The sequence below is a fragment of the Uloborus diversus genome, chromosome 8 (genome assembly GCF_026930045.1).
Source record: "Uloborus diversus isolate 005 chromosome 8, Udiv.v.3.1, whole genome shotgun sequence".
Taxonomy (NCBI): Eukaryota; Metazoa; Arthropoda; class Arachnida; order Araneae; family Uloboridae; genus Uloborus; species Uloborus diversus.
Genome location: NC_072738.1, coordinates 125,086,661 through 125,111,541, shown reverse-complemented (window position 1 = coordinate 125,111,541; position 24,881 = coordinate 125,086,661). Strand labels below are relative to the sequence as shown.

General features: G+C 36.0%; 1 protein-coding gene across 1 annotated transcript in view; it reads right to left on the bottom strand.

Annotated features, from left to right (window-relative positions):
- Nucleotides 1-527: 527 nt before the first annotated feature.
- The window catches only part of LOC129228582 (diuretic hormone receptor-like), a 64,998-nt gene continuing 40,644 nt past the window's right edge, over nucleotides 528-24,881 (bottom strand). Inside the window, exons 8-12 of the mRNA XM_054863265.1 lie at nucleotides 19,605-19,671; nucleotides 17,413-17,498; nucleotides 12,902-13,034; nucleotides 8,022-8,063; nucleotides 528-816 (exon numbers count right to left, since the gene is read on the bottom strand). Coding sequence (XP_054719240.1) covers nucleotides 574-816; nucleotides 8,022-8,063; nucleotides 12,902-13,034; nucleotides 17,413-17,498; nucleotides 19,605-19,671 — 571 coding nt within the window. The 3' untranslated portion in view covers nucleotides 528-573. The remainder of the gene's footprint in view (nucleotides 817-8,021; nucleotides 8,064-12,901; nucleotides 13,035-17,412; nucleotides 17,499-19,604; nucleotides 19,672-24,881) is intronic.

Sequence of the window (24,881 nt, the reverse complement as noted above, 5' to 3'; positions counted from 1 at the left end):
GCCAATACCTTAAAACATGGAGTATAGTTACCTTTGATTTGCATTTCTACTTTTGACATCCTCATTCAGGTCGATATTGATGAATTTAGTTTAGAATAAGGCTTTCTTGCAGCTACCACAAAAATTGCACGTGTTCAGCTCCTCAACAGCAATTACGAAGCATTTCCGAGAAACGGAAGAATGTGCCAGAAATATAGTCTTTGAAAGAAATTAAAAATAAACATGTCTTTTTAATTAATTTAAAACCGGGGCCACTTGAGTTTCCAAAGCTTCGGCAGCCCGCATGGCCTAATGGATAAGGCATCGGTCTCCGAAACCTGGGATTGCGGGTTCGAGTCCCGTCGAGGGTAGAATGCAAAAACTAGCTAACGTCACTGGATGGTCGACATGTCGCCACTTTTGAACTACGATCCAAGGCATTAGTTTCTCTTACCCCAATTGAATTAACCTTAAGTCCACTACGACACATACATATGTCCATTTTTTCTGTGGATTTCAATTGAACGACTCTCATTTAAAAAGGAATCTTTATTATTTGACGAAATCAGCGTACATTTAAAATCTACTGAACATTTACAACATATTCTCTTGTACTTGTGTGTTGCTCTGCGGACTTGCACTTTTGCTTTGCACAACTTGATTTGATGGAGTTTTGTTCGAAGCGCTGTTGGTTAGGGTGTTTCGAAGAGTTTTTCGGCGTACAGTGCTCTCTTTTTGAGAAGTAGATGAGAATCGACTGCTCCAGTGAGCTGAGTTAGTTCCAACTGTTTTCTGTGTTTGCCATCTCTGCAAGTGAGTTCGCAACGACGCTTGGACCTGGAGTGAAAAAAAGATAAATAAACACCAATTAAAAGCACTTTAACAGTGTTGTGTTCCCTAATGTTTTTTTAGGCCCTGCTTTTGTTACCGCTGGGCAATCTGCAAAAAATAATTATTTATATAGTTCGACAGCAAAAATATGAGCTTTACCTCCACCTCGTTTCAGAATTGTCCATTTTAGTGAAGGGACAGTATGGGAAGAAGAGTTATGTGTGTGGAACGGAATTTGCAAGTGCGTCATTGTTCTATAGATTAAATATGTCACCTTGGCATTTGAAAAAATAACCAAAGAGGTAAAACTATTTAGTTTTGTCCAATCAAGGCAGTTGTCTCATTGGGCAAGTCACATCCTGCGTAAGTGGGTGGGTCTTGGTTTTACTTCTTTCAGCAGCCATTGGTCAGAGATAATAACGCCCCCGATAATTGATTTCAATTGAAAATTGGCTCGAGTAGGGTTGCAAAAAGGATGCAAGGCTTGTAATTTTTACTTTTTTGCCAACTCAACGCAGTTATTGCCGCAACTTAAATCATTCAGGTCTAAATAATCACATAAAGAAAATATAGTAGGAATAAAATATTTTTCATGTCGCCAAAATGTTGCTATACTCCAAAATATGGCATGAGTCCCTTCTTCCTTCGCTACCTATATTAAGGAATGAACCCGTTTTCTCAAATGAATGACAAGGGTCATTTGTTCGCGGTGGGACTATAGGGTAGAGTGAAAAAACTTCTTTTTTTGTTCATATAATCTTGTATGTGGAAAACGTGCCTTTTGTGTACAGTAACAATTCTGAAAAATCACAATATTTTCTTACAATTTTTTGATTTCCCTTCGCCTCACTGAAAAATTGACATTTTGAGATTTTATATCAAAATGCTACATTAAAAGACATCGTAGCGCACTTTTAAGGCCATATATTTATTTATTTATTTTTTTTTGTTTGTTTTTGTGCCGATGGTTATTAAAACGAACAATGTTAAATATTTCATTTTATTTTCGAAAGATGGGGTATTAGTTGTTATCGGAAAAATAAAAGGTTATTTTCCTGCCTTTATCATTAGTTTTGCAGCAACCATCCGGTGAGTGAAGTGGATATTAAAAGGTTTTTTTTTCTATGGATTTCATGAGTTATTATGTATGATTTTGTAGCCAGATTCAGCCTGAATTTAGCACGGCATATTATATTATTATACTAGAGTATTATTATATTACAGCACGAAGCCATAAGTATTTCGGGTTTTGATTCGATTGGGAACAAACTATTTAAGCTGAAAATCAATTTCAGTTATCTGGTTTTTCGTATATGCTTTTTTTCGAGAGAGGTTTTCTACCGCATGAATAATAATATTAAGTATATATATTACTTATTAAATAATAAACATTGCATTTATTATATAAATCAAATTGATGACAGTTACAAGAAACCAAGTATCATGCGTGATATTTGGCGCTCCACGAAATATCCTTCCAGTCAATACTCTCCCAAATAACACCAATGATATGAAGAAATATATATGCAACTAGCTGCGTTGCCCGGCTTTGCCCGGTCTACCTTGAAAATAAAAATTGTGTCAAGTGACTAATATTCAACAATGAGGCGTAAAAAATAAATTTAAAAAAATCATGATTTCCCTTCCAAACAATGACGACAGATATTAAAATACTTTTAAAAAATTAAATCCAGAAAGATGGATTTAAAATGCGTAACCATGGAAACACAAAATAAAATAAGTTTGAGGAATTAAAATGCGAAAGAAAATGGTTCACAATTTGAATGGAATTGAGATTTCTTAAACTTGAATTAAAAAGGCTTGTAACTTTTTTTCCTTTCGAAATAAAAGCTTATTTTTTCGACCAAAGGTCGAGTTAGATCTGGAGTAAAAAAGGTCGCTTTTTCCAATGGCGTCAAAAAGAAAGCTGTTGGACATTTCCTTCAATTTTTATTGATTTATTTAATGAAGAAAGTAGTGCATAAATTTCAGCTAAGCCTAAAACAATTCGAGCTAAAAAAGTAAATAACTCCCGCCGTAATAAAGTTAGAGCATTGAAACAAATTGCGTAGAACGCGAAAAATTCTACCCTTTCTAACGATATGTAATATTAATATGTGCACGTAATTTTTCACCCCCCTATTTGATAATTTATGTGAAAATTGGACGTAAATTGCAACTATTCATCGAATTTTATCCGAACTGGTCTGCAAACCTTTTCAGGACTTAAAGGAACAAACTGTGAAAATTTCAGCGCAATCGGCAGGGTAGTTCTCGAGTTTTGAGAGTTCAAACACACAGACGCTTTTTGGACACTTCATTTTATACTATGTAGAGATTACGACTCGACATCAAAAAGGGAAATGGAAAATACTCATCATTTTTGGACATGTCGCACAATTTTTGCTATGAATTGGAAGAGATCTGGATAACTTGAATTAGCATTCTTTCTGGCTGTTGTTGTTAGCTTTCTTCCACATTTACTTTGGTTACATTTTTGCCAACCAGTTTTTCTATATTTCCTTAAAGCCGCAGACTGTAACACATTCATTTAACTCGAATCGTTTTTTTTTTCTAACTTTAAATGATGGCACAATATACAAATGTTTTGTTTCCCAACTATCACGTTGATGACTCAACTTGAGCAATAGAATAACGTAACATTTTCCGAGAGTCGAGCTTTTTCTTGCCGCAATTTATCAGCTAACAGGTGTGCAAATATTTTCTCTGCTTTTCAAATTGAACATTCTAATTTTTTGTCCCACATAAAAGATCAACATATGCTTTCAATGTGTTGACGACTCTTAAAGTGCTAAACAACATTTGTAGAGTTGTTGAAAATTGCTTTGCTCATTCATGAATAACATGCTTTACTCTTTTTAATTCGCATGCGTTCCTTTTATACAACACATTGATAAGTTTTGTTGAAAAAGTTCTGACATACTATTATTTTCAATTTGGGTATTATATGGTTGAATCCCCTTTTTTTTCATGTCCATTCTTCCCAAATCCAATCCTTTGTGCTGCCAAATTAAATGAAAATTATTCAGAAAACTTAAAATTCGACATAATTAGTAACATTGGTGCACATGAAAAATATGCAAAATAAAAATAATAATAATAAACTTGCAAGATATCTGAATGGAACTGATGGAATAAGGGTTTATTTTGTTTGAGTTCGGCCACTCACAATGCCTGCGGCTTATTTTGCGGTATAGTTAGAAGTTAAATATTTATCTTAAGCAACTTTATTTACAAACCAATTAAACAAGTTCAATGAATAAATTCGACCCAGAAATTAACTTTTCTGAAATACGAAAACGCATCTTCCTAGCATCCAATTAAGTTTAGTTGAGTTGAATCGTTTTCTCAATGCTTCATTTATAAGTTAAAGGTTTACTAAACTTTACTGCTAAAAGACAAACTGTGCTGCGATTGCAACCAGGTTACGTTTAATGAAAGAATGTTCTGTTTATTTTAATATTATAGGCTGCTATCTATTTCAGCATAAGAAATGATCTTTCATATAAAGACTTAAAGTGCTAAATCATACACGGTAAGAGTTATAATCCGTGGATGCAGCAAATTTTCAAAAATCTTGGAGCCACAGCTATTTTTAAAGTTCTATTAAAATGCCCAAATCCCGCCAAATAAATAATTTACTATATTAAAAATAATTACAAATTCCGTGAAAATTTAAAATACTGTCAAATAAAGATAATAAGACATTAAATATTATTGGAAGTTAAAATTTAGTGCAACATACACTGTAAAAAAATTCCGAAACGTTACTGTTTCGTAACGTTTTCGCCTATTTCCCCGTAAAAACAAGCATCTTCACAAAAAAGTTTCCTGAATCGCTACAAGTTGCACGCGTGCAGACTTTTCACTGTTGTGGAAAATATTTTTAGCAACCAGTTAAAAGATTGAATGAGCGTGTTCGTTAAGTGTATCGGCCTAAGGTTGCGTACGGCCTGTCCAGATTGACTGAGCCCTTAATGAGAGCCAAAAAGGCAATGGATAGCTACAGCTTTGCAAGGCAGGAATTGCAGGCAAGAGATATGGTTGGTTCCTTCTTGCATAGCCTTGGCCGTGGTCGCTCTGATTTTTATGGAGCCTACTTGGTAAATCAGGAAGGTTCTAATCAATAACACTAAACCTACTAAATCTTTCTAGAAGGTTCTAGAGACATGACTGGCTATAACAGGAAGATTTCGCATTTCTTCAGAAAGTTTTAAGGTTAATTTCAGAAAGGTTACTGACTTTTAGCAGAAAATGTTCCTGATTTTTTCAAGATATGTTACTGGAAGAAATTGGGCACATCAGCTGCTTATTATTTTCCAGGAACGTTTCTGAATCGTTTTTAGTGTAATTTTTCAACTAAACTAAAAACAACAGCAGTTAACGTCAGGCCTGCTTAGGCAACACGTAACCAGTACTCAGTTCATGTCTGCGATATTTAGAGAAAGGAACCCATCCATTTGATTTGCCGAAGTTGTCTACTTCCCCAATAAAAAACAAGAATGTTGTTTCTTTGATACTTATGTATTATATCGACGACCGCTGTTGCCAAATAAAAAAAAGTGTGGCCCGATTAGGTTGACTAGCGCAAGTTTGGAAAAATTCATTGTTAACAAAATCACTTATTAATAAAAAAAAAGGTTTTAGCTTTTCTTAATGACTTGCTTCACTTAGTAAATATTGTACTTTACATTTTAATGGAAATTATAGACTTTTAAAATTTATCCGAAATACTTGATTACCTATTAAATAGTATAGATTTATAAAATGATACATTGGCCGCCGCTTATATGAATTATGTACGTTTGTTCTAAACAGTTTTGACTCCATAAAACGGCTGATTCAATAAAGTGACTGATTCAATAAAGTGACTGATTCAATAAAGCGGCTGATTCAATAAAGTGACTGATTCAATAAAGCGGCTGATTGATAAAGCGAATGATTTAATAAAGCGGCTGATTTAATAAAGCGGCTGATTCAATAAAGCGACTAATTCAATAAAGCTGGATTTTGATTTGTTTTTGACAATTTGATTCATTACAGCTGTTGATTCAATTAACCACTGATTCAATTGACCGGCGCCCACTGTACATCGAAGCTGGCGACTGTCAGAATCCCCAAATTTCACTATAAAAACGATTCAGAAACGTTCCTGGAAAATAATGGGCAGCTGATGTGCCTAATTTCTTCCAGTAACATATCTTGGAACAATGAGGAACGCTTTCCGCTAAAAGTCAGTAACCTTTCTGAAATTAACCTTGAAACTTCATGAAGACGTGCGAAATCTGCCCTGTTAAAGCCAATCATGTCTCTAGAACCTTCTTGAAAAATTAAATAGGTTTAGTGTAATTGAATAGAACCTTCCTAGTTTACCAAGAAGGCTCCATTTAACTCAGAGCGACCACGGATCAAGTTATGCAAGTAGGAGCCAAGCACATCGATTGTCTGCAATTCCTGCCTTGCAAAGCTGTAGCTATCCATTGACATTTTCGCTCTCATTGGGAGCTTAGTCAATCTGGACAGGCCGTAAGCAACCTTAGGCCGATACACTTAATAAACACGCTCATTCAATCTTTAAACTGGTTGCTAAAATATTTTCCACAACAGTGAAAAGTCTGCACGCGTGCAACTTGTTGCGATTCAGGAAACTTTTTTTGTGATAATACTTGTTTTTACGGGAAAATAGGTGAAAATGTTTGAAATCCCGAGACGTTCCACGGGAATAACCAGTAACATTTCGGAATTGTTTTACAGTGTTGGCAAGATTCATGGTCAACAGGATAACACGTACATTTTTTCTTTAGCTGAATATTAAAACTAGCATTAATTTTATATACACTTTAAAGGACTGCTTGTTTATTCCAAACCACTAGGTAAAGGTACAGTAGGCGCCGCTTAATGTGATCACTTTGGGGCAAATATAATTTGACAACAATAACCGACTGATAACAATAACCGAAAAGAATCCAGGAGACACAAAATAATGATTTTTTTTTCCAATTAAGGTGTATTTATTTTGGCAGCCTCAAATTAAAATCAAAGTGACTCAACTAAACGCACTTTCAAATTATAAATTATTAAATTAACAAAATGGAAATATCTGAATTATGAAAAGTTAAAGCTAAATAATGCAATTTTTAATCACATAGTAATAGGTGAAGTAAAATATGACCGTTTTCCCTGACATTCGTAAACCAGTTTCAAAGCACATTCAGCTTTTCTATCTTTTCCAGCATGGTTTTGATTGTTGTTTAAATTTTAATTTAACTTCGCTTTGTTTTCAATCTCGACACAATTCTTTAATAGTTTACAAAGCAAAGGCAACAATGGAGGTCCTACATCAATGCCATGTCCAGCGAGTGATTTTTTTTAGGTGCAAAAGAAAGTTTTCTTAGGGGGAGTCTGTGGTCACTGGGGCGAACTTTCTGTAGCTTCATTCCTAGAAAATTTTTGAACTGCTATTGAAAATCACAAAATGCTACACAGAAAGTTAGTCTCGTCAGAGTTTGCCTATGTATTTCTGTTAATTGAGGAACAATAACGGGGAAAAAATTGAAAGTTTATGAAAAAGTGATAACAATAAACGAAGACGCTGATTACAATATCCGACTTTTTTAACGTGTGTTAACATACAAGCGTTCCGGGGCTTCGTGATTCTGATCACATTAAGCGAATGATAACATTAACCGTGATCACATTAAGCGGCGCCTACTGTATAAACTAAAAACTAAAAGTATTCACTTTTTTTCTGAGAGATAAAATTCTCCACTAAAAATTTCTGTTAAGAAAATAGTTTAAATTAAACAAATCTATTCAGTAGTTTATTTGCTCTTTTACATTTTTTATGCAAAAGTTACCGCTGAAATTATTTCATGTTTCCTGTCATCACATTACAGTTTTTAAAAGATACAAAATCATCGCCATACATTTACGATCTCCTACTTGCTACATTGGTGATGCCCAGGTAGAACATGTAAGGCTTAAACGTTTCATAAACGTTTTAAATGGTTCTCACAACGTTGAAAACCATTTTACAACGAATTGTGCTACATGGGTAAAAGCATGTTATTGATATTTAAAACCGTATTTTGATTATATATTGCATATCAAATATAGTACGAAAATTTAAAAAATAATAATGAAAAAAGAACAGAAACAAAAGAGAAGAATGCAAAGAGAAAAAGTCTTACTTCTCCATTGAGGAAGCAATATAAAACAGCTACCATGAACCCCTGTGGGAAATAATATTATTTGAGACTTCTTCAATAAAAATTCATTGCAGTAAAAATGGAAAATGGAAAAATGGAAAAATGCTATAGAAAAATTCAATGCAGTAAAAATGGAAATGGAAAACATGGAAAAATGCTATACATCCATCAATTTACTGATTTTAATTATTTTTCCAACTTATAAAATAGATAAAAATGCATTTCTTAATTTTCATTAAATACTAGGGTGAGTAAGTTTTAGTAGGGGAATGTGGGGCAAAGTGAAATGGTGAGATATTTACTCTCTTTTTAGCGATACCTATCTAGTAATATTTTAACCATGTTGTAACACACATAATCTATTCCAGTCAAGAAAAAATTACCTCTGAAAATCAAAAAATATGATAATACAAGCAATTTTCAAAAATTGATATTCGTATTGTAATATTTTGCTGTAAGTAAAAAAAATTTTTTTTGTTATTATTAAATCATAAAGTTATTGTTATTAACATTAAAATGACTCATGATCTCATGAATTTTAAAAATATATTGCATGGAAGTATGTTGGGGTATTTTAATGTGACTTTCATATATTAAATTTGATTTAAATAATTAACGTAAAAAATTAAAATATGAAAAGTGTCCCTAGGTACAACACTCTCCCCTATCTATTCTTACGAAAATAAGTTGAAAAAATCATCAAAACAAAAGAAAACAATCCAAGAATTTGAAAACAATTAAATATTTATATAAATTATTAACAAAATTCTTTTTCTAAAACATGACCATTTAAGATAGAAACATTTACCTCTTTCAGAAATAAATTGTAGGAGTAACATTTCGAAAAAAGTGATCCTTGTAATCCCTAAATACATTATACAGTAACACATTTTATACAGTTTTTTCACACAACCCAAGAAGTTCTCAGAATCTAGGTTTAAAGATAAAAAGGGTAGCATAAACCATAAACATAAATCAAACCAAACATTTAATAAATCAATGATTTGAAAATTTGGGAAAAGAAATTGAAAAGCACTAAGATTAGTAGAAATTATAATAAATCATATGTGACACAGGAATATGTTATAAATACTTATATGTATGGTTACAGTTTAAGGATTATAATGTAGTCATTATATAGGGTGGCTACTTTTGACTAATTTCATGTGATCGTTGTAATCTGAGTAATTTTTTCATTTTGTATTCTTGCATTAAGCTGCTGTTAAAAAGAGATTCCCTGTTACAGTTTTCAAAGAGTTTTTCCCAGCGATACAAAGAAAATGAGATTGATTGAAATAATTATTTTTTGTTTTGGACTCTTAAGTACACTGCTGGCCACATAAAATGCAAAACGAAAATTGACAAGACATATCCCAGCGAAATGTATTTGACGCGCAGTACTAAGATCAAACAATCAAAACTACAGTCTCTAGTGACGAGTGAATAATGACAAATTCAGCAGTTAGTGTAGTCGCCATTGTTGGCTACAACCGCTAACACACGCCTCAGCATCGAATCAAAGAAGGCATGGATGCATCCTTGTAGCTGTTCAAGTGGCTTCCACATATTGACAATGTTGATCTGATGTAGCAGCAGGTGGTGTATCACGGGCAAGTCGTTGTGCAAGCATGTACCACACGTTTTCCATTGCCGATGGATAGGGAGGACAAGGAAGCAATCCAAGCTGGGAGGACCATGGGCTCCAGAGATTGCAGCACTGGCTGCTCAGTGTACAGGGAATGCGAACTAGAAATGTGCGACAGTGAAATCTAATACCACCCCAAACCACGACATTCGGTGCAGGACCAGTGTGGTAATTCATAACGCAACAGTTTATCAGTCTCTCAAAATCTCAGCATTATCACTATCAATAATTAGTACAAATGTTTGCAGATGCAGCATTATTTAAAACAGTGGGAGTGCTTAAAATAATCGCAAAGGACTAGGCTCCAAAGCTAACAGAAGCAAATAGTTGCCCTCAAAAAAAAAAAAAAAAAGAAAAAGTTATTGTTACAAAATCATAACAGAATTTTTTAAAAAATACCAAGCACTTTTCATAATGCACTCAAAAGGACAAAATAACTTTTCTGGGTCAGAAAGTACTATTTAAGAATTCCTGTAGTTTTCGAAAATTCCAAGAAAATGACACCACAAACGAAGAAAAGTGTGGCTCAAGTCATGATTTATTAGAATTTATTATCATTATCTAGCTTTCAATCATCATATTTTTCTTATTGAGAAAGTTTGGTTTGAAATAACTAGAACCGCACTTTTCTTCGTTAGTGGTGTCATTTTCTTGGAATTTTCGAAACGTACAGGAATTCTTAAATTGTCCTTTCTGACCCAGAAAAATTATTTTGTCCTTTTGAGTGCATTATGAAAAATGATTGGTATTTTTAAAAAAATTCTGTTATTTCATTCTTTTTAGTGTAAATGTATTTCAGAAATAGAATGATTTTACCCTCACGAAACTTCAACTTATTTTTTCGTATAAATGTTCGGTACTAAAAGGGAAAAAAACTATTACGTGTCTAAAATTTTAAGCAGTTGGTACTAAAATTTATTCATTGTTCCTCTCTAGGATTTATACTTCGAGATCTTGATTCAAAAATTTCATTATGATTGCTTTTAACATTACTGTTGCGAGGCAACAATATTTGTAACAATGGGTTTTATATTTAAACATTTAATAATGAAATTTGCTGTTTTCCATCCTGACTGAAATAATAATTTTATTTTAGAATGTTAACTTTTCATCGCTAAGTTGTACCTTAAGATTAAGCAAATCATTTAGTGAAATCCCGAAGTCTGTAATGGTCTAGTTGCAGAGATATAAGCAAAACCAGGCCCCAGATTTTTCCGTGACAATCAGGCCAAGTATATAATAAAAGTGCTTAAAAATAACACTCCCAAGCATTGACTAATAATAAGAGTAGACCGAGCTTTCCCATTGTTGCTGCTGAAGAAAATTGGTTCACACATATAACATGTGATTGGTGTGGCTTGGCGAAAACTTTGGCAGCATGGTTTCTAGATGGCGGCATTATCTATAGTTTGGCACTCGACATTTATTTTAAGACGGAATCGATTTTCATTAGGTTTTTTTTCTTTCCCCGGTGCAGAGATTGAACTGTTTTTCTTTTAATTATAAATTATTTTGACATTAGTAATTAGTTTTAGATAACAGTTTTCAGTAACTTTTATTTCATTTGGAACTGATCATTTTAAGTGTAATGTTATGTGTTGACTAAATGTATTCGCAGCAAACAAGTTGAAACAAATTGCTGTCTGCATTATACTGAAACAATTACTGCCTATACTACATTTCTTTCAAAATTGAAAGAAATTAGGAGATACTAGGTTTCTAATGAATGCTGAAGAATTATCTGATTTCAAAAATTTGCTGCCTACGGAAGTTGTCCGCCGTAAGCTACACTAGATTGTAGCCAATTTAGAAATGCGCCACTGTAGTAAACTAAACACTAAATTATTTTCCCACTTTACTTCCTTAAACAAATATGATAGAAATAAGTTGTATCTCAAAACGTGTTTGGTATTTCAAATTTTATAAATTACGTCAAAGCATTATTGCAAGGATGTCATCACAAATTAATAGGGACCAAATTTGACGATCTCGGAAATTTTGAAACTTCAGCTTAGAAATACGAATTATTTAAAGATAGTATGTGTACATAAAAGAGAAAACTAAAAACCAAGGTTGTTTTCAGTTTAAAAGGGAATCTTTTAAATTGGCGGGAAGAAAATGTCGGTTACATAAAGTCAATTTTACTAATACTTAAAAATCATTTCAAAATGCATTTCACTTTTCTGATGATAAAAATAGTTCCAGAAGCTCAAAATAGTGTATAAACTGCATCCCTATGTTTTTCACTGATGTAACTTAATATTTAATAGAAATATTAAGAATGGAAACATTTAATAGAATTAAATAGTTATAAAGTTCCTAGCGAAACACGGCTCGAAAAATGAAAATTTCAAGAAATTAAGTAAAATGTAATATTAACAATACTGCATACTTGTGAAATGTTACGACTAATCCTTTTACACATTTATTATTATTATTTTTGCAAGGAAATGCACAGCAAAAGTGAACCATCTTTCTTGCACTTGGGTGTTTTGAATGAGAAATTAAACTTTTAGCGCTTGGCAAACATAATTTCTTGAAGACGTCGTCTGCTACAATCAATGCCCGCCGTTGCTATGGTACACACCAGTCACATGACTTGGTTTGTGAGCAGCAAAAGGGTTGCCATTGGCCTACTCTTATTATTAGTCTATGCTCCCAAGCAAAAACGATTGCTTCCTTGACAACACAACAATATACGAAACTAAAATCATAAACTTTAAAAATAATTGTACTGCAAGGCTGGACAAGTTATTAGCTTGCAGTCTGTCCACCGATGAGGTGAAAAGGCAAACATCCGGTTTACAGGAGGAAATGGAAGCATTTATTAGTTTTCAGGGATGCCAGCTTTTGCAGATGTATTTTTAATAGATGTAGTTAAATTTGGTTAAAATCGAAGGGGGGCTTCTTGTGAGTACATTTCGGTCAAAGTTACTCCGTTTTCGAGTCAAAAAATTAAAAGTAAATCCTCACAGAAAAAATGTAGCCTCTAAATTAAACAGAGTCATATTGAAGTTATGGAGCACGCGCATCAAATTTTTACTTTACCCCTTTATTTATGTAGACTCGTCTTAACTGTACGCTTGCCAATTCCATATTAACCGTGGGCAGACTGAATTTAAATTATTCATTTCTTCTTCTTTTTTTTTTTGTCTTTTGAAAAGGTAATGACTCTTCTAATTTGCCATAAAAACATACATTTTCGTTGTTTTTTTACCTGTATGGAGAGTAGGGTGGCTTGAATATATATAAAGACCACTTCTGCCGCAGGGTCACTGGGAGTAGCTATGACAATAATATACGTGACTCCAAGGAGAGGAATTAGCACCAGCAATGCTTTGGCAGCTTTCCTGTTCAAAATAAATCGAATAATGGAAACTAAATAAGTCACAAAGCACTATATAAGATACGCCGGCGCATCAGCTTAAGTTTAGCCATTTTGGAACGAATTTTTTGTTGTTGTGGAGCTAGGGTTACCAGAGCAAAGTTACAGGACGTTGCAAAGCTTTGCCAAATTGGCCAAGGAAGATATCTTATTGAATGAACAATTCAAGTGCTACCAATAATTTCTCGCAGTGCAAAATCCCTCGATAACTGAACAGAAAAGATAACCACTTCAGTACGCGCTCCGATCCGAAATGTCTGATCTTAAGCTGATGCGTCAACTTGTCTACATAGTGACCTTAATCAATATACTCGTATTCTACATTCGAACAGAAAGATATTGTTCAAAATTTTTTTCAAAGAAACAATTAAATCAATCTAGTAAATCATCTAATAACAATCACTTGTTTGATCAGAATTAGAATCTAATCCGATTGGAGAAAATAATACAATTAAGCATTATTCATTCGTCAAAAAAATAGTTAATTATGAAATAACTGGCATCTTTAAGACAATGGCGATTTCAAAGAAGACACGGCTTAAGTCCTTGCTAATTACATGCACAAGTATGATTAAAAATTAATTAATCTTAAATCAATATCTCCGGAATTTAAAAACGCACGCCCAAAAGTTTACTTGTGCGGAAAACTGAGTGGCAAAGAATGGATTTAATTAAAACTACATCTTGTCGTAGCTGGAAAACAAAACCGGCAAAACTCATTAGTTTATAATTAAATGAACGCTCTTTTGTTGGGAGGCAGTATGAATGAGAATTGCATTCGGGAATCGACATTTCTGTATTTATTTCGAGTATAAATAGAGAAAATAAAATCTGGGATGAAATGATGAATGAAAAATGTATTAATTTTGAAACTGAGTTTAGGTATTATTGTTGATTATTTAAAATGAAATTTTTGACAGTCGCTTGTTCCGTCCCTTTAATTTTGTCTTAAATTGCACATTTTACAGTAACATATAGAAATAATTCTCCATTTTATATTTGTTACACCTAGCTGGTAGTTTTAAATGAGAAAAATGCAGTAACGTGCATGGCAGAAGGTAGTTAAGAACAAGAGATGAAAAACGAAATATAGTTAAAAATTAATTTTTTTGAAAAAAAAAAAAAAAAAAAAACTTTCCTGTCTTTCTAATATATAAGCATGTAGATAAAAGAAATGCTTCGCATTTTGGCAAAATACGTATATTTAGTGGCATGGGCATCTCCAGAAGAGGGCAAGGGAGAGCTGCTGCCCCCCGCCCCATTCAAAATAAAAAAATATTCAAAATTGATGCAAAAATAAAAAGCAAGAAATATACAAAAAAAAAAGAGCCTTCAATTTTGAAATTTATTAATGCATTCGGATCTAATGACTTTATGACTGATTTTGAAAATATACATTTAAGGCAGTGAGAAGCAAAGGGATGTAAATGAACATTTTCAATTTTTGAGTGAAACGCACGTAAAGCTCCGGTCCTAGGAAGGCTTTCATTGAAAAGTTATTTAAAATCATGCTGTATAGCAGCGCCTACCAGGGCTACTAGTACTATCTCTTGCTCCGAAAGAAAGGAGAGGCTCACCTACCATTGGTGTACTGGATATCACCAAACTTTTTATCTTGGTACTTCCATACTTTTGCTTCTCATTGCCTCATTTCCTCTTTGGGAGCTCATTGAAAAATTTATTGATCTTAGTTGGGGGGGAGGGGAGGGTAATACTGCAATGCCACTACGAAGGTAACGCAAGGTGTATCAAAAACGCTTCCCTTTTCCACTAACTCCTTATAGATTTTTTTTAATTTCTTTTGTCTAAGTGTATTGTTACAAACGACCCCCTCCTAACACACCGCAAACAAGAAAATTTAGAAATTTGGATATTTTTCATGGGTCTTGTGCTAAACCACGGAGTGGTCTTGTTACCGGTCCCTGGTTCGTCATTTCTAAGTTTTTCACGGACGATTGGGAAAAGGATATATTCAAAGCACTTTATTGAGAAAAACAACAAAATACATACATAAATGCATAATCTTATTGGGGTAGGGAAGGGGGAAATTGGCCGTGTTGAGCTGGATACTCCTTTGTTTAGCAGTTTGATCATTTCTTTGTGTAGGCGCTTTTACTCAAAAAGTAACGCCAGGAGTAAAGAAAAACTAGGTATGAATTAGTTTTCGGCACTGACCCTGCAAACTAGTGGGCGCAGTGAAATTGCTACAGCTTTCGAAGTAATGCAAGCAATCAAACAATTGATACATAGTGCTGGCCAAATTATCAGACTAAGACTGTTTTAAAAGCAAATTCTTCATTGATTACATAACTATAGACACATTAAAGAACAGTGAAATAATTATCTAATATTTAGTATGCATTCCCTTGTTCTTGATGCTCATTTTAAGTTTTTTTGGCATACTTTTCACAAGGTTTACACAATTTCTTAACTTTTTAAAAAAGAAGGTAAAAAATTGTTTTACTCACTATTATATATACTCACATACACATACTCACTAATTACCTAAATCTAATTTTAAATATAACAGAACACACTAATAAAAAGAACTAGTGAACTGTTTAAGCTGATTGAGGTTATGTTTCTGGTAGGTAGGTAAACAAAGAACATAAACAAAGCAGACAGTGCTTCCACCTAAACATTAACACATTATTAACACAAACATTAAATTATGCTAAAATTTAAAACTACTCCTGTGCTTTCCATGCAATTACTTTGTAACCAACAAACAATGACTAATTTAATACAGAGAAATGCAGCCATTCTATATAATAGATTAACTAGACTTCCAAACAATTTCTGGAGAGGTTACAGTCTTTGTGCAATTCGTAATCTAAAGACTCAGAGGGGTTTCATTCAATGTGTTCGTGAGAACCCCCAATACAATGACATTAATGATGCTCCCATTGAACTTCTGTCTTTCGCGAACGCACTGAACCATTTGGAACTCGATGTCAGACTAGACTTGGTTCTGGACTTAAAAAAACGCGACCTAAATCCTACTTTTGCGCTATTGCCTTGGAAACAATTAACACTCGTTTCCCTCCTGACGAATGGCTTCACATCTATACTGATGGGTCCCTGTTGGATTTTTCCCGGGGTGCCGGCTTTGGAATATTTTTCGACTATTTTTCTTTTTATCAACATCTTGGATCTTTCACAACCCATTTCGATGGAGAACTTGAAGCCATTCATGTGGCCTTACAACAACTTGCTTCGCATCTGTATCCCTTCCAAAAAGCAGTAATACTTTCAGACTCGACCTCTGCTTTACAGGCTTTGTCTAGTAATAACCATGAAGGTAAGGGGTCTCGTGTACAGTGCTTCAAAAAACTCCTAAGGGGTATAGAGAAACTGTGGCTTTTCAGTGGGTACCATCCCACTGTGGTCTTCCCGGAAATGAGAAAGACGACTTCTTGGCCAAGAAGGGATGTAATATTCTCCAAAGGTCTCGTGGACCCTTGCCGCTCCACTCTGCTGGATTGGAGATCAAAAGGGTTCATAGGGTTGCGTTTCATCGTGTTGCTTCCCGGACTGCTGAAATTAAACCCTGGGGGGAGACTGTGCAATGAGTCCCACTTTATCCCGAATTCTCCTCGAGCTGCTCTATTTGTTCCGCTTTCAACTGAAGGATCCCCGACCTGCACTTTATGCAACTCTGGAAGAGTCATCATGGACGCTGCTCATCTAGACGACTGCTCTGCACTAGCTAATTTTAATTGTGTTGTCGAGAAATATTGGAGAGCCCGCGGTTTTATGGCCTAATGGCCAATGCACCCGGCATTTGTGAAATAAAAATAATTGTGCTAAAATAACCTAATAATCTGTGTACAATATGTACTGTACTTTAACAGTAAAATAAATAGTATTTTAGTACATATAGTGTACAAAAAACAAAAAAAAACAAAAAAAAAAAACTCTTTAGTCTAATAATTTGGAGAGCACTGTACAGATGGACCTTGATATTATCGGGTGCAAAACAGTTTTTGACACAAACTCTGCCGCGGGTAGGTAAAGGGCAATAACTGCAAATTTTCAATTTTTTTATATTTTTTTCATTTTTGTCATCGACTGCACGTTAGCTTGCTAATTTGATTTCTGCTGAAAAAACGTTTAATTCCGCAAATATTCCATACTGTTAGTATTGAATCCAACACACATTTCTTCAAATATCTTAAAAACTCATTGCTGCAGATACTGCCGTTTATCTGCACACGGCAGAACTGTTCAAAGTAGCGGATCCCGTTGATAGGTTTTACCGTTCGTTGCTCATAGCTGAAAAATACCAAAGAAAAATTTTACGCTAGCTAAATATGTTAGATTATTCTGTATTTAGTACTCACCAGTATTGCTTGGACTCCAAGGAGTTGGATGCACGGAGTTTCGTAATTAGCACCCACATTATCCTTCCCAAGAAGAATATGTTCGTCTAGAGTAATAAAACATTGAAATTAAAAATCTTGCTTAACCATTTTAACAGAGTTATTTGGTCCAAGATGCCATGCGTACGAATTTTAGTGACAAAAATAATGTAACACTGTTAGAAAAATTATGAAATATTGAAAGTTATTGTAAAATTTAAAAAAAAAAAAATGAACTGGAGAGATATACATTTGAAATCCTTATCACTTTTCAATCTGTTGTTCAAAATATTTGTTTATTTTAAATATGGATAACGAATATTTTGCCTTGGGCTAAAATATGTTGTGCCTAAACACTCATGCGTATTTTTCCTCAACATAAAGAATGGGAAGGTAAGCGAAAGGCTGCTGCTTGTTTTTCACACATTAAATTTACGAAAGCACTAACTTCTCTATCCTGTGTCACAGAATTCCATCGCCGACCCGTTGAGGAAGCGTCACTGCAATCAAGAATGGACACGACAAGTCGACAAACTTGGACATGACAAGTTTGTTGACTGTCATATTCAATTCTCCTTGCAGTCCAGAGCTCGAGTAGTGATTACTACTTGTTTCCTACTCGTAAGTTTAAGAAACACTTTGATGGCCAACGTTTCCGGTGCGACAAAGTCAAAAAAAGGTGAAATGCTTCCTCAGCAGGTTGGCGGTGGAATTCTGTGACACTCGATAGAGAATTTAGGGCACCGCGGACAATAATGCACAGAAAAAGATGGAGATCATGTATAAAAATAGCGAAACGTTTTTTTCTTTCCACAATGTAAATTTCAATGAGAATAGACAGTGCTGTATATTTATAAAATTGATGTGAACCTGACTTTCGGATCAACCCTCGTATCTACAGGTAGTTATCAAAATAATGCAAACACTTGTGAATAAAAGTGACATTTTTAAATGTGCTTCGTACGTAATAAATAATAAAATGAGATGTCTGGGTTTTTTTTTATAAATAGCAATGTACATATTCTGGTATTATATAGTGAATTAACTGAAGTTCTGGACGTCTTGGATTTTTTTCAAGCGCGTGAAATATCGGACCTCTCAAATTTTAAAAGAGGCCAGATTGTTGGAGAGCGTCTAGCTGAAGCAAGTGTAACTGAAATATGTCAACTTTTTGGAGTTTCTAGAGGTACGGTATCTAAAGTCATGACAGCATACACGCAGCACGGTAAGACAAGCTCGGCAAAGCAAAATAGTGGATTCAAAGAGAAGCTTAGTAAAAGAAACCGACGGTATTCAAGAGGATTGTAATGTCTAAAAAGCGAACAATATCAGCAAAAATAACCAGAGAACTCAATCACCATCTGGATTCACCAGTGTGAGTGATTAGAGTCAGAAGGCACCTTTATCAACAGAACATTTATAGCAAAGTAGCGATTCCCAACACACTTGTCACAGAGTGTTTCCATTATTTTAATGACTACCTGTATATGTTCCAGGACGTATGCCAAAGCGCATTTGTTTTCACTTCCCTATCATTACATTGAAGACAAAAGGGAAACTCAAAGCGCATGTGCGAAGACACAGGTTAAATGCTTCACCGAAAGATATGAGCTCACTGTAGGTTTATGGTGGTTATGACTTATGTCAGTGATAACGAAAGCATTTTACATCCAATTAAAAGGTAGTGGTTGAACAATTGGAGAATTGCTGAAAATACGTTTCGAAACGGTGCGCTGATTAGACGATGATCGATTTTAGTGTCACTTGGTACGCCAACTCATAACTGTCCTGTGTATGGATCATTGAGCAAAAAGAAATCTGTAGTGAAGAGTTGTCACACTTTAACAAAGAACATCGTGAGCCTATGCGCATGATTATATTTGCCTTGTTGGCTCCAGCCATAATGGTAAAACATAGCTGACAGTACTTTCACTGCGTCATTAGAATTGAGAAAGAAAAAAAAACTCCTGTATTTTGTTGTTAAAAACTAAACGCTCTAAAGTTATTTAAAGTTTTTAAAAAAAGGGAAAACAACTAAATTTTGTGGTTAAAAACTAAGCGCTTCAAAGCTATTTAAAATTAAAAAAAAACACGACAATAGCAACGATTAAAAAACTGATGATGATTTACAATTTAAAGATACAGTAATTTTTAATAGCTCAAAATAATCTTACCAATAGCACCAGCATAACAGGACAGCTAAACACATAATCGTAGTAATCTTTGTTTTGCCATGGGCACCTAAAAATTAAAGGAACAAAATATCAAAAAGCTACCGCAAAATAAAAATATAGAGTAATGAAAAAGTAAACGAAGCATAACCAACTAGTAAAGACTCATACAAAAATCGATTACATGTATGCACGAACTTTGCATTGATTTCCTGCCAATAACTCGTAAAATAATTTCTTTGAAAAAATATATTTTTGAAGTGGGTATTATTCACTTTTCTTTAGATGAGTATATTTTTCTCATTTTAAATGCTTTCTTTTAAAAGTCGATCCCTTATTATACTCATACATAAAAGTTAACTTCAAATTGCAGAAATCATGTTTAAAATTCCAAATGCAGGCAAAAAATTCTTTTAAATATCAGTGTTATTATTTTACATTAAAAATTTTTGTTGCTCCAGAAATGTCAACTACTATGATATAATATCAAAACTTAAACATTAAAACCTTCTTTTTTACATTTAAAAAATTTAAATTTCTCCCACAATTGCTAATGTCAAAAATTTTAGTTGTACAAATATGCCCTTATACTAGCCTAACCCAAGAGTTATTTTTCGTATTGTAACGGATTCGGTACGGCTTCCAACTTTCTCGAAAGGATGACACAGTTCTTGATTAAAAATACAGGAAATTTATTTACACTATGTACAGGAAAGAGCGTCAACAACTGCTAAATTAATCATCAGCAATTAAACCAGTATCACTCAACACCGTAAACTCAACGTTTACACACGTATTTACTTCCAAATACGAAAACAACACAGCGAAATGCCTCGCAATAAACAGAGCTAATACACTCTCAGTTCGAAATCTGAATCGAAACTCTACTGTTTATCACGCAGGACGCTTTTATAAACATCGAAGAATTTTCCACAACATTCTTTCTGCTTCCAGAAATGCGTAGACCGTTATCTAATTTTATCAATGAAAAGAAAAGGAAATAGGGGGTCGTATACTTTAGCGGAATGAAAAGGGGTTGTATATTCATTACGGGAAACTATTTACAGGTTACGTCACTACAATAATTACTATTTACAGAATTTGTAACATTGCCCCCTTCCTAAGGACTGCACGTCCCGGGCAGTACAATCCCCAGAAAGGGTGCCAAACTTCTATCACAAGTTCACAAATACACACATTAAATAATAACCAATAATGCATAGGAAACACAATAATAACAAGAAATATTACTAAACATTAAAAGCAAAAATTATCTACAACTTTCATGTTATCAACCATGGTTGTTTACGTAATACTCATGAACTATGGCCATAGTATGGGGCTAACCGATCATAATGTACAACCCTAGGTTTTGCATTAGGTGATTTTTGGATCCTTACTACGACGTCATTTAGTCGGTTAAGGACTTTGTAGGGTCCATCCCAATGCGACTGCAATTTGGGTGACAGACCTTTCCGTCGGATGGGATTCCATAACCAAACCTTGTCGCCTTCGTTGAATTCATGTCCAGTAGACCTTGTGTCGTATCGGGTCTTCATCTTCTCCGCCGCGATGTTGATTCGCTCTCGTGCGAAGTTATGAACGTCTTCCAACCGGGCCTGGAGATCCTGGATGTACTCCTCAGGCGATGCAGGCGCATCCGGAGGACGACCGAAGACGAGATCACAAGGTAGCCTTAGCTCTCGTCCGAAGAGCATCTGAGATGGGGCATACCGGTAGTCTCGTGGACAGCACTGCGGTAGGCCAGCAGGAACAAAGGTAGCTTCATGTCCCAATCCTGTTGATTTCTGGATACCATAAGCGAGAGATTATTCAGGATTGTGCGGTTAAATCTCTCCACCATGCCGTCCGATTGTGGGTGTAGTGGTGTTGTCCTAGTTTTCTCAATTCCGAAAATGTGACATAGGCCCTTAAACACAGCAGAGATGAAATTCCTCCCTTGATCGGAATGAATCTTCAAAGGTGTTCCGTATCTCGAGATCCAATGTTGGACCAGAGTCTCTGCTACGGTGGTAGCCTCTTGATCTGGAATGGGATATGCTTCCGGCCATTTGGTGAAATAGTCGATGGAAACAAGAATGTATTTGTTCCCATCAGCAGTTCTTGGTAGAGGACCCAGGATGTCGATCCCAATTCGTTCGAAAGGAGCTCCAACGTTGTACAGATGTAGCTTCCCTCTGCTTCTTTTCTTCGGTCCTTTACGAGCAGAACAGGCGTCACAAGAATGGCACCACTTCTCCACGTCATCCTTCGCCTTGCTCCAGAAGAAGCGCTCCCGAACTTTATTGAGGGTTTTCAAGACACCAAAATGTCCTCCAGTCGCACTACCATGTATTTCTTTCAGAACATCTGAAATCCTTGATCGGGAAGTAGTAACTGCCACCTAGACGTTTTGCCGTCATCAGATTCCCATTTTCGGTGTAGCACGCCGTTCCGTAAATGGAGCGAGTTCCATAAAACCCAGTATCTTTTTGTTGCAGGACTGAAGATGGAAACGTCCTGCCAGCTAGGTCGCCGACTGTCACTTTCCATGAACTCCAAAATTGGTTTTATGTCGGGGTCTTCAAGTTGATCTTTTCGAACTTGGTCGTCACTCCATGGATTAGGTTCTGATGATATTGGAGTCACTGTCACCTGATAGGCGGTAGGGCTAGTCGTTCCATACTGTTTCTCGATTCGGGAACAATAGTGGCAGTTCTCAGGACAGGGTCTCCTTGATAAAGCGTCAGCATTACCGTGAGATAACCCTTTTCGATGCTTGATCTCCATGTCATATTCCTGGAGCCGCTGTATCCATCTGGCTATCTGACCTTCCGGATTTTTGAAGTTCAAAAGCCAAGTTAATGAGGCATGATCTGTCCGAAGCAGAAATTTTCGGCCGTAGAGGTAATGATGGAAGTGTTCTAAAGCTTTCACTATGGCCAGTAACTCCTTTCTGGTGACGCAGTAATTTCGCTCCGACTTTGATAAGCATTTGCTCCAGTAAGCGATGACATGTTCATTTCCGTCAATTTCTTGGGATAAAACAGCTCCGATGCCCTCGTGGCTCGCATCAGTGTCTAGGATGAAGGATTTTTCAGGCTGAGGATAGGCGAGGATAGGCGTTGATGTTAAAGCCTCCTTCAGTCGTAGAAATGCATCTTCGCATTCTTTGGAACATTCAAACTTTTGCTTGCTCTCCGTCAGCTTATGCAAAGGTCGTGCGATGTTGGAAAAACCCTTTACAAACTTCCTGTAGTACGTGCAGAGCCCCAGGAAACTTCGCAGCTGATGGATGTTTTCGGGACGACTCCAACTCTTGACCGCGGATACCTTTTCTGGATCGGTTTGTACACCTTCAGAAGAGATGATGTGACCAAGGTAGTTCACTTCCCGGCGGAACAAATTACATTTGGACGGGCTTAACTTCAGACTGGCTTCCTTAAGCTTTTGCAGCACCTTCCTAAGATTTGCCAGATGTTCTTCGGAACTGCGTCCCACGATGATGATATCGTCTAAGTAGACCAGACAGGATTCGTAGGAAAGTCCTCTTAACACTGTCTCCATAAGACGCTCGAACGTAGCTGGTGCATTGCAGAGGCCGAAGGGCATCACTTTAAACTGCCACAAGCCTTGTCCAGTTGTAAACGCTGTCTTCTCTCGGTCATCAGGGTGTATTTCAACCTGCCAGTAGCCGCTCTTCAAGTCCAGGGTCGAAAACCACTTGTGTCCGGAAAGAGTGTCCAAGGTGTCGTCTATCCGTGGAAGAGGATAGCTGTCTTTCTTGGTGATTTCATTCAGCCGTCGGTAATCGACACAAAATCTGGTGGAGCCATCTTTCTTTCGGACCAAGACGATGGGAGAGGCCCAAGGACTGGATGAGGGTTCGATTACATCATTCTCCTTCATTTCTTTCAGGAGGGTCTCAACCTCTTCCTTCTTGGCGAACGGTAGTCGTCTTTGATGCTGTTTAATAGGGGGGTGTTCTCCAATGTAGATCCTATGCTGCGTTAAATTCGTACGGCCAACATCCTCCGATGTAGATGAAAACAGATGCTTGAAGTCATCCACCAATTGTTCCGCAGCAGTTCTTTGATCTTTCGATAAGGGTGCACTCCCAATTAACTTCGATGTCAAGGACTCAGAAGACACAGTCTCGTGGGAATTGATTCTTCTAATGATGCAGTTTACTGGAGTACAAGTTGCCAGCACTTCACCTTTCCGGATATTCCTTGGCCTTTCACTCACGTTGACGACTCGCACAGGAATTACATCTTTAGAAAGGTCCACCAGCGTAGATGCTACCAGCACTCCATTTGAGCTATTGCTTAAGTTGGGGTATTCAATGAGTCCAAATCGAAAACTATTGCTTTCTTCAATGGAGCCAGGTATTAATGATTCTGACCTTGAGGGAATCGATAAATCTGTTTGGGCTATTATTTGATGAGCGGATTTTACATCACTTTCTGCGGGGAAAACGGCTATGTCTTCTCTCATCGAGTGCAGTTCATTTGTCTTGAAGTCGAGGTTGAAGTCATACTTCTTTAAAAAGTCCAATCCGAGAATGAAAGGGTCTGTGATAGCAGCAACGAATGCCGTATGATGGTAAGTGGCATTTCCAAACACAATTTCTAAGTTTACTTTACCTTCAATCTCGATCTTGTCACCTGTCACAGTTTGGCGGGTAACGCAGGGCGGCGTCCATAGAATGTTGAGTCCAAATTGACGAGCCACATCTGTTCTAATGATTGTAACATTGGCTCCAGTGTCAATAATCAGTTCGCAGGGAAACCCGTTTACGTATGCGTAAACAAACAGTCCATTACTGCCGCCACTCGTCGATGAAATCTGGAAAACTTTAAGATGGGGCTCATTCCAATTTGGCGACCTCCGCCCCGCGAGATTGCCATGGCTTAGTTTTCCTGGACCTGGGAGGAGAGGTGCTCTTCCCTCTGGTTTCTTGGCGAGCTTCACAGTTTCTTCGTAAGTGACCCTCGCCGCCACATTTCCAGCACTTAAGTGATTGTCCATTTTGGTACTTGGGAGCCGAAGTCCTTTTGAGGATTCCTGCAATTTCTTTTATTTGCTTTTCCAGTTCAGCAAAGCGTGACGAAACCGGATCAGGCTCATCACTTTTCACGCCGCGGATCGAATGGCGATCCTTGCGGGTTGCTTGCTGGACGGCCTCCAACTTCATCGCATACACAACAGCAGAACTCAGGTCTTTGACATCCGCCATCCGTAGAGCTTTCTGGATTTCCGGATCTCGCACCCCGTCGA